At 39.1% G+C, this 10,377-nt stretch overlaps 1 protein-coding gene across 1 annotated transcript; it reads left to right on the top strand.

The window, feature by feature from the left end:
• The first annotated feature begins 213 nt into the window (after positions 1-213).
• Positions 214-10,240, top strand: TTR (transthyretin). The gene is made up of 4 exons (XM_083748130.1): positions 214-367; positions 1,592-1,737; positions 8,547-8,682; positions 9,957-10,240. Exons 1-4 carry the CDS (start codon positions 299-301, stop codon positions 10,062-10,064), a joined length of 459 nt encoding a protein of 152 aa, XP_083604256.1. The 5' UTR covers positions 214-298; the 3' UTR covers positions 10,065-10,240.
• Positions 10,241-10,377: the final 137 nt, after the last annotated feature.

Below are 10,377 nucleotides of genomic sequence, written 5' to 3'. Positions count from 1 at the left end.
ATCCCAATAGGCAAGGTTCATGTTTGTGTGGGTTACTCATTGGCTTACTCACAGTGCCTGTGGAGTCTTTCCTTCCATATACTATAATCCCATGGATTTCTGCAAAAGGCCAATGGATGGAAGTACTGCCCAGCTGGACTGCTTACTAAGTAAATAATCAGAATCAGCAGGTTTAAAGTCATACGGGCACTTGATAAGTAGGCTGTTTTGCAGAAGGATGGAGTATAAAAACTCAAACCTCACCGGCCTATAGCTGTTGGCAGGGTTTTGCTGATTGCACACACACACATATAACACCATGGCCTCCTCCTCTCTGCTTCTCGTTTGCTTGGCTGCAATGGTGTACATCACTGAAGCTACGCCACTGGTAAGTATTGCATTAGTGGTACAGCAGTTTCTCGGTGGGGAGGAGTACAATCTTCTTGCAAGCTTATTACCAAATTTGTACTACATATGCTGATCCATAGTGAACTGTCCATATCTTTTGATGGCTGCATTGTTTACTAAGGTACTTTAGAATGGCTTTCAGGTTGCTGGAGACACATTCTATTTGTGAATGTGGTAATTTAATCATGCTGAAGAAATTAAAAGAATAGTCCTAGATATTGTCACATGCCTGCCACAGTGTGATACGTGGCTGTCTCTTAGGAATTGCAGACAATTTCACCTTTCAATATATCAGTTGTTCGCAAGAAAGGTACCCATAAATCCCAAGGTTTCTTACTATACGATGCAGGAAAATTTTAGCACCTGCCATTTATAGTTAGAAAAGTAGATCTGTTGGTTAAGTTTGTCATTAAAAAAATAATAATAGCTCTTTATTTGTTCTTCATATATGCATATTCTAAATGTATGTTACCATAAAATCTTACAAGGCCACTGCATTTAAGCAACTGTTGGTGCAATTCTGTTCATACATGTCGACTCAGAAGTAAGTCCCATTGAGTTCAAGGGGATTTACACACAGGTAAGTGTTTGTAAGAGGTCTGTTCTATTTTACTACACTATTCATTATTTTTTGCCATTATTTAAAAACGTGCAATATGTTACCCAAGGCAATTTGTGACAGTGGCAAATCTGATAATTGTTTGCAGCTCATCTTCTTACTCTGTAAAATGAAAATCATTTTTACTTTTATTTACAGTGAGTTGTAAAGTTTGATTCTCAATTGACTACAGTTAATAATTAAACATTAATAGTGCAATGCTCAAATGTACGTCAACTTCAAGAATATTGTTGAGCTAGCTGAATATTCATTAATAATGATAGACCCTCTGAACCTTTAAATCAGAGTAAAGTGTGGAGGGAGGAATAAGAGGAATGTCTATTTGCTAAAAGCAAAGCTTGAACTGGCAGAACATTGTCTTTTGTGCTTGCTTTTAATTACTCTTAACAGACCATTTCTCAAAGCTGCATCTCATGTCTATGCGTATATAAATGTTTGCAGTAACTCCTAGCCCAAGTTAATTTGTTTGTTTGTTTCACAGCTCTTGGATGTGTACAGTCTGTTGAAGAATTTGTAATGTGTTCTTTATGCCCATGAAATAGGCTATGGCCCACAGACACTCTGATAGATATTTTCTTCTGCCAGGTCAAGGTTTCCCATGGCTCCATTGACTCAAAGTGTCCTCTTATGGTGAAAGTCCTGGATGCAGTTAAAGGAAGACCAGCTACCAGCCTACTGGTAAAAGTGTCCAAAAGAGCTGAAGATGGCACCTGGAAGGAGTTTGCTACTGGGTAAGTTGCCCTGCATGCAAAGTGCCTTGAGGAGCAAATCTTTTTTTTTTTTTTCCAAAATTTTTATTAGGTTTTTTTAATAAAAGAGATACAAAATTAAAAAACAGCATTGTTTGTGTCTTTACAAAATTTCATAACATCTTTGGACTTCCTCACGTCATCCGCTCGCACTTACATTGTTCATAAAATTTTTCAAGCAAATTACCATCTTATTTGTAATCTTATAACCAATCATTACAATATAGTCTAATAATGCTCATCTAATTTAGTGATGGCCAATTGTTTATAATCAAGCATCCTTCTTAGCATTCCATCAAATTACAATAATTTTGTAAATAAATCTTAAATTTCTTCCAGTCTTCTTCAATCCTTTCTTCTCCCAGGTCTCGAATTCTGCCAGTCATTTCCGCCAGCTGCATATAGTCCATCAGCTGCATCTGCCATTCTTCCAGCGTGGGTAGATCTTGAGTTTTCCAGTTCTTTGCGATGAGTATCCTTGCTGCCGTTGTTGCATACATAAAGAAAGTTCTGTCCTTCTTTGACACCTTCTGGCCGACAATACCCAGAAGGAAGGCCTCTGGTTTCTTAGTGAAAGTATACTTAAATACCTTTTTCAGTTCATTATATATCATTTCCCAGAAGGCCTTCACTTTAGGGCAAGTCCACCAGAGGTGAAAGAACGTTCCTTCATTCTCTTTACATTTCCAACATTTATTGTCAGACGAGTGGTATATTTTGGCAAGCTTAACTGGGGTCATGTACCATCTGTATATCATTTTCATTATATTTTCTTTCAGAGCATTACATGCAGTAAAGTTTAGCCCAGTGGTCCACAACCTTTCCCATTCCTCAAACATAATGTTATGCCCAATGTCCTGTGCCCACTTTATCATAGCCGATTTAACCATTTCGTCTTGTGTGTTCCATTTCAACAGCAAGTTATACATTCTTGAAAGTACCTTAGTCTTAGGTTCTAACAGTTCAGTTTCCAGCTTCGATTTCTCCACCTGGAACCCTAGCTTTTTGTCATTTTTAAAAACTTCTTTAATCTGAGCGTAATGTAACCAGTCTCGCACTTTATCCTTCATTTTTTCCATACTCTGCAATTTCCAGTTATTTCCATCTTTTTCTAATATTTCCCAATATTTTGGCCAATTGGCTTCCATATTGGGTCTTTTTCGGGCCTTAGCTTCCAGAGGTGAAAGCCACCTTGGGGTTTTATTTTCCAATAAGTCTTTATATTTTGTCCAGACATTAAACACTGCTTTTCTGACAATATGGTTCTTAAAGGCCTTATTGATCTTAACTTTGTCATACCATAAGTATGCATGCCAACCAAAATTATTATTAAACCCTTCCAGATCCAACACATCAGTGTCTTCGAGAAGTAGCCAGTCTTTTAGCCAGCAGAAAGCTGCGGCTTCGTAATACAACCTTAAGTCTGGCAGGGCAAAGCCCCCTCTTTCCTTTGCGTCAGTCAGTATCTTAAACTTAATTCTGGGCTTTTTGCCCTGCCAGACAAATTTAGAAATATCTCTCTGCCACTTCCGGAAGCATTCCGTCTTGTCTATAATCTGTAGTGTTTGAAACAAAAACAACATTTTTGGCAATACATTCATCTTAATAGCAGCAATTCGGCCTAACAAAGAAAGCTTCAATTTTGTCCAACTGTCCAAGTCTCTCTTAATTTCAGACCAGCATTTTTCATAATTTTCCTTAAATAGACTCAGATTTTTTGCTGTTATGTTCACCCCTAGGTACTTTACCTTTTTCACCAATGATAATTCTGTTTCTCTCTGAAACTGTTCTGATTCAATATCTGTCAAATTTTTCCCCAACACCTTAGTTTTCTGTTTGTTTAACTTAAATCCCGCCACCCGACCAAAATTGTCAATCAATTGTAAAACTCTTTTCGTACTAGATTCCGGCTCCTGCAGTGTCAAAACTAGGTCATCTGCAAAAGCTTTAAGTTTATATTGTTTCGCTCCGACCTGGATCCCTTGCACCAACCGGTCCCTTCTGATCAAGTTTAAGAGCACCTCCAGGACTGAGATAAATAACAAAGGGGAGATCGGGCAGCCTTGTCGTGTTCCTTTTTCAATTTTGAACTCTTCTGTTACCACATTATTAACAATCAATTTTGCTTTTTGTTCTGAATATATTGCGTCAATCCCATTTTCAAAACCCCTCCCCACTCCCATTTCTTTTAAATTTCCCTTCATAAATTTCCAAGAGATGTTGTCAAAGGCCTTCTCTGCGTCTATAAAAATTAGCACTGCTTTAGTGTTTATGTCAGTTTGCAAAAGTTCCAAGACATCAATAATGTTCCTTGTGTTAGCAAACATATGTCTGCCTGGGAGAAAGCCTGCTTGGTCTTTATGAATTACTTGACTTAAAACTCTTTTAAGTCTGTTTGCCAAAACATCAGCAAATATTTTGTAATCCACATTTAAAAGGGAGATGGGGCGGTAGTTCTTGAGCTGTGTCTTTTCAGTTTCTGATTTTGGTATCAATGTGATGAACGCTTCTTTCCACGATTCTGGCGCCTTCTTTCCCTCCATAATTTCATTGCTGACCTCCAGCAGTGGTTGGATCAAATAATCACTTAATGTCTTATAGTACTTGGAGGTCAAGCCGTCTGGCCCTGGAGATTTGCCCAATTTCAAGTTCTGAATGGCAAGTTCAATCTCTTGTCGTGTTATTTTGCTGTTCAGGAGTAATCTATTTTCTTGTGACAATTTTTCCAATCCGTTTTTCCTCAAAAATTGTTCAATCTCAACTTCATTCTGCGGCCCTTGAGTATATAATTTTTTAAAATATTTTTGAAAACACTTTCTAATCTCCACGGGGTTCTGTATACTTCTTCCTTCAATTTCCAAATTTGTTACTATGTTCAATTTTTGTCTTTTCTTCAACTGCCAGGCCAGCAGTTTCCCACATTTATTTGCCGATTCAAACGTTTTTTGTTTCATTGATTTAATCTTCCATTCTATTTCCTGGTTTATCAGTTTTGAATATTGTGCTTGATGAAGTTTAATTTCTCTCAAAATCGGCTGTGACTTCGGATTGGCTCTTAGCTTCTTCTCTAGTTCTTTAATTTTCTCCAGAATCTTGTCTTTCTTTTCATTTTGTGTCCTTTTCCTTATGGCATTCTGTTGTATCAAGAACCCTCTCATCACAGCTTTGCTTGCGTCCCAAATTGTTCTTTTTTCCACCACGGTGTTCAGGTTTATTTCAAAATAGTCCTTTATAACTTTTTGGGCCTTCTTAATGATCTCCTGATTTCTAAACAAATTGTCATTCATCTTCCATCTAAAGGAGCCGGTTGGTAATAATGTCATGTCCATTTTCAAGGCATTATGGTCGGAGCAGGTTTTTGGGCAGATTTCCACTTTCCTGACCTTAGGTGCCAGACCTCTAGTAATCCAAATTTGGTCGATTCTTGTCCAAGTCAGTTGAGCCTCAGAGAAAAATGTTCCTTCTTTTCCTAGGGGGTTCTTGATTCTCCATATGTCAATCCAGCCCATATTTTCTGTCATTTCAAAAAAGGTCTTTGGTAGTCTGCCATCTTTGGTAACTTTTTGACTTTGCGACTTATCCATGTTAGTTGATACAATCCCATTCATATCTCCCATCATTATGATGTTGTCATAGTCCAGATATTCCAGCATGCTTTCATGCAACTTCTTATAAAATTCCGATTTCCCATCATTTGGTGCATAGATTCCTAATATCAAAATTTTTTCTCCTTGATATTGTATTTCAATTGCCAAAATTCTGCCATGTTCATCTTTAAATAAAAATTTAGGTGAAAGGCTCTCTTTTGCATATATCACCACTCCTCTCTTCTTCACTATGTCTGAAGATATAAATTCTTGGCCAAGTCTCTTATTTATCAGCACTTTTCTGTGGAGCCTAGTCACGTGGGTTTCTTGCAGGCAAATAATGTCCAATTGTTCCTTTTTTAATATGTGAAAAATTTTCCTCCTTTTCTCCGGAATGTTGCAGCCATTTATATTCCAACTCAGAAGTTGCAGAGACATCCTGGATAGATCTGGTTATTTTTCTGGGGGTGGTACCTTTTTCGCTGAATCTTCAGAATCCAAGGGTGCAGGTACCTCTGGTGTTTCGAGCTCTGATGGTAATCCAAGTTTTTTATGAAGGTCCTCTCCGTATTGGTTCAGAAATTTGTCTCTGTCTTCCAATGTTCTAATTTTGATCTTCCTCCCTCTGAAAGTAAAAGATAGTCCTTGTGGAAAATCCCACCTAAAGATGATGGCGTTGCTCCTCAAAAGTCTTGCTAATTCCAAATATTCCGATCTCAAATCCAAAAGCTGTTTGGGAACGTCCTTGTATAACTCAATCCTCTTATCTAAAATGTCCAGTGACTTTCCGTAGTGTAGGCCCAAAATCTTGTCCCTCTCCTCCTTTGATCTCAGTGATATCAAACAGTCTCTGGGCTTGTCTTTTTTTGTCAGTCTTCCAAGTCTGAAAGCTGATGTAATCTTAAAGTCCGTCTCTTCTAGGTTCCAGTGCTTGGAAAATATTTTGGTCAAAAACTCAGCCAGATTGTCCTCTTCCACTTCGGGTATCGATCTAATCCTTAAGTTGGTCTCCCTACTTCTCAGTTCAATCATCGAGAGATAGGTCTGATGTTCACCAACTTGTTTGTTGAGTGGCCTCACCTCTTTTTCTAACTTTCCCAGCCTTTGGCTGGTGTCTTCAACCAATTTTCTGTTCTCCCCTGTAGCTCCCTTCAATTCTGCAATTGTTTCCACGTTCTGTGCCACTTGTCCAGCTAATTTATTTAAACATTCGGTGTTTTGGTCTATTTTAAAAGTTTGCTCATCAGCTTTTTTATCCAAGGATTCCACTTTCTTATCCAGAGATTCCAATTTTTCATATATTTTTTCTAAAATGGAGGCAGCTGTTCCTGAGGCCATATCTTCCAATTGTAGTTCCTCTGTTTCTCCTTCCCCTGCACGTGGCAGAGAAGCTGCTGCTTCCTCAGAGAGCACAGTGGGTACCGAAGATCTGCGTTGCTGCAAGGCTGAGGCTAAAGTTGTTTGTCTAGTTCGCGGTCTTTGTTCTTTTTCCTTTTCTTTTGGCTCCTTTTTCTTTGCGCCACTCATTCCAAATTTATCTAAGGCTCAAGGTCAAGCTGAGTTGTTCCCATGAGAAAAAGACAGCCCAGATGGTAACCAGGAGACCGGGAAACAGAAAGTATGAGGATGTCACTGCTGTAAAGTCCAAAACCTCTAGGGGGAGCTTAAAATGTCTTTCAGAAGGGAATCAATAAATACAGTTCACAGAGAAAACAAAACCCATGTCCAAAAGCCTTCAAATGCTAAATCTTCAGCAGAGTTGGTTTTACAAAAACACAATGTTTCAAGCCGTGCTTGCTGGTACCTCATAAGATGTCAAAGTAGCAAAGTCCAAGCCCCTCAGATTTTTTCCAAATTTTGTTTCAAAGTATTTATGTCTGCAGGCTGACTGCTACTGTTGCCAGGCAGTTCCAGCACCTGGGTTTCCTTTTTTAAAATGTAGATTCCTCAGAGAAAGATCCTACAGTCCAAATCTTAGCATAAATCCAATGCTTAAAATCCTTTTCTGCATTAAAGTGATGCACTGAATGCTCAAATCCAAATTGTAAAAGAGTTCATTCACTGCCTCCACTCCTCCTGCTCTTTGCTTTGAAGTTTAGTGTGAGCGGAAGACGGACTTCCTTTTTTTACGTCCTCCGCTTTCAGCCAAATTCAGGAGCTTTGATCTTTAAGCTTAATTAAAAGTCCTTATTACTCACGGGTTGCTGCTTTCCAAGGTGCCAATTCCAGGAAGAAAGGTCAGCGCTCACCGGCAACGGCTTTGCGGCTTCACTCCGCCGATTGCGGAACGACCCTCAGCGCCGCAGCCTCCTCCACGATCCAGAGCCCCTTACGGGGTTCCTTCTGCGTCTTGGGGGCTGCTTCTGGCGCCCGCCGGGTCCCAAGACCGCAGGCTTCTGCCGCCTGCGGTTTTCCGATGTGGGTCTCCGCTTCGCCGTAGCGGACGACCCGTTTTCGCGCGGAGCTCCCTTCCCAGTTAGGAAAGGGCAGCCATTACCCTTCGCGCCGCCTCCGGAAGTTCCCTTGAGGAGCAAATCAGCCTTGCTGAGACGGCACCTCCAAATTGTGTGAATCCACACCACTACCACCAACCAAGTTTCTGGTTCCAAACCTCACTGTTATATCCAAGGATTTATACAGATAATATATGTTTACTCACAGCAACAGGAACAACTTTCTGCCTTATCACTATGGGAGCACCATCACAACCATCCTGTATTTGTAAAGTGAATTTATTTGTTACATGACCTACCACAGAACGACTTCCTAGGAACATGACTAGTACTATATTCTGCATTTGAAAGCCATATGTCTCTGCAACTATGAAGACTAGATGTTTGCTCTAACCTTTTCAATATCCTCACAGGAAGCTACGTATGGAGACAGGGCTGCAAACCGCTCACCCACTCTAGAACACCTAGAGCCTTGTCAGCTGATAAGAGGGAGATGCAGTGCTTTTCTTCTAGTAAAAAAAGGTGCCGGTACTGCGCATATCCCTGACATCTGGCTAGTTATGAAATGAAATTGAATGAATTTCCAAGCGAACTTTGAATTGCAACTTAAAGCAGTCTTATACATGATTACACAGAAGTCTTGTTGAGAAAATTTGGTGCTCCATAACAGTCCCAACCCACTTCTTGTATCAGAAAAAAAAATTATATAAAAAGATACCATCCTTACTACTTTTGCACACCTGTATTACAGGGAAACAAATGAATTTGGGGAAATCCATGAGCTTACAACAGATGAACAATTTACAGAAGGCTTGTACAAGGTCCAGTTTGACACCAATACATACTGGAAGGCAGCTGGCGTTTCTCCATTTCATGAATATGCTGATGTGAGTATTTGGGTCATTGTCCTCCCGCACCCATAGTGCAAGCCACTGGCAGAGTTGTTTAAATCCCACAATATAGTAGGTTTCCGGAGTCAAATATTATCATGGGACCAATTGATTGGGTAATTACTGCTATCGACTATGCAGCAGGAGTGGGGAGAGAAGAGGATGAAAGCTGAAGGTTTCTGTATGTGTAGACTACAGGAGTGGCTGCATTTTAAGTGTCCGATCCCCTAAAAAAAGCCACATCCAAATCTGCCCTTAAATCTATCAGAACTTCACCCTGTACAAAACCAATAAACCTTGCATTTGTATACATGAACCTCCAGCTGAACTACAAGTTTCCTTAAATAGTGAACAAACTTTTTTAAAAAATTAAAGCAATGTTACAATCCAACTTCTGTTGGTTAGACATTGTAAGCTTACAGGCTTACCTTAACTTTCTCTCACATGCATAAGGAAGGGCTCAGTGCCTGGAAAATGTAGACAAAATAGGCCATCATGACTTAACAAGTAGATTCTGCCAAATCAGTTTTTCTGCTGGTTCTCAAAGTGCAAAACATTAGGAAAGCCCCCAAGTCATAATATCCTTTGCATTGCATAATATTCCTACATTGCAGGGGGTTGGACTAGATGACCCTTGGATCCCTTCCAGCTGTAAGATTCTATGGTGCTTCTTGTTAAACAGCATAAATATTTTACTGCCTCTCTAATTTCAAATGCATCTTTAGAAAGAAACAATATGTATATTGGTTAAAGCTGGGCAATCCTTAAAACTTCTATAAAAACAACTTGTTTTTTTGTGCAATGCATTCAGTGGTTTTTTAATTAAGTAACCACATAAAAAGCATATCTTCACCGATCAATGACAAGATGATTCTCAGCACTAAAAAGTTGCTGTAAATTTTGCAACCAAATTTAGCATGCTTATGGAGTCACCGTATCACACTGAATGCCTTCCAGCATTTTCATTAACTTCTTAACTGAAATCTAAACAAAGCTGTCCCTACCCAATGATTATTTCACAAGTATGTGCATATAAGGATTCCCAAATTGCAAGGGTATTGCCATTCATTTTAACAGATGAAGTCAATCTTTATATTTTATTGTATACAGATGTATTCCTTCTATTGAAATGAATTGGCCTGTCCAAGGATACCAGACAAATCAGAGCACTTGGACAGTTTGTAGGCAACTTATGATGAATAAATATTTTTAATACAGGTTTTTACAGAAAAAAGCATTGTTTGACCAACTTAAGTGTTTTCCTCTTGCAGGTGGTTTTTACTGCTAACGATTCTGGTCATCGTCATTACACCATTGCTGCTCTTCTTAGTCCCTATTCTTATTCAACCACAGCTGTTGTCAGCGACCCAAAGGAGTGACATCATACTTTATTCTCACAACATTCTCTCTACTATTCCACTTTTGTAGGATTATATTAGAGGCAGCAGTTAATTTGTATAACCCATGGCTTGTTTGCTAAAGTAGCATCTAGCATTAACACCTTGGCTAAAACTTTTTTTTTTTTTAATGCATCAATAAATATTTCTTCTCTAAATAGTTTCAGTGTCATTTTCTGTGTTACAAAACAAGATCCGGTTTTGTTTAACAAAAGCTCATGAGGCACCCGCGGTCCATTCTCAATTTTTATAGGGTCTATACCCATTGCACATCAAGCTGCTAGCACACCTATGC

Source organism: Podarcis gaigeae (assembly GCF_964106915.1).
Source record: "Podarcis gaigeae genome assembly, chromosome: 7".
Taxonomy (NCBI): Eukaryota; Metazoa; Chordata; class Lepidosauria; order Squamata; family Lacertidae; genus Podarcis; species Podarcis gaigeae.
Note: the sequence above shows the minus strand (reverse complement) of the source record. Positions and strands in the feature narration are given on the sequence as shown.

What these genes read in the sequence shown, in the direction of transcription:
- TTR (XM_083748130.1), top strand. Translation starts at nt 299, where the DNA reads ATGGCCTCCTCCTCTCTGCTTCTCGTTTGCTTGGCTGCAATGGTGTAC. An exon ending in TGGAAGGAGTTTGCTACTGG is followed by an intron (nt 1,738 to 8,546) that starts GTAAGTTGCCCT and finishes CCTGTATTACAG; the next exon opens with GGAAACAAATGAATTTGGGG. An exon ending in CATTTCATGAATATGCTGAT is followed by an intron (nt 8,683 to 9,956) that starts GTGAGTATTTGG and finishes TTCCTCTTGCAG; the next exon opens with GTGGTTTTTACTGCTAACGA.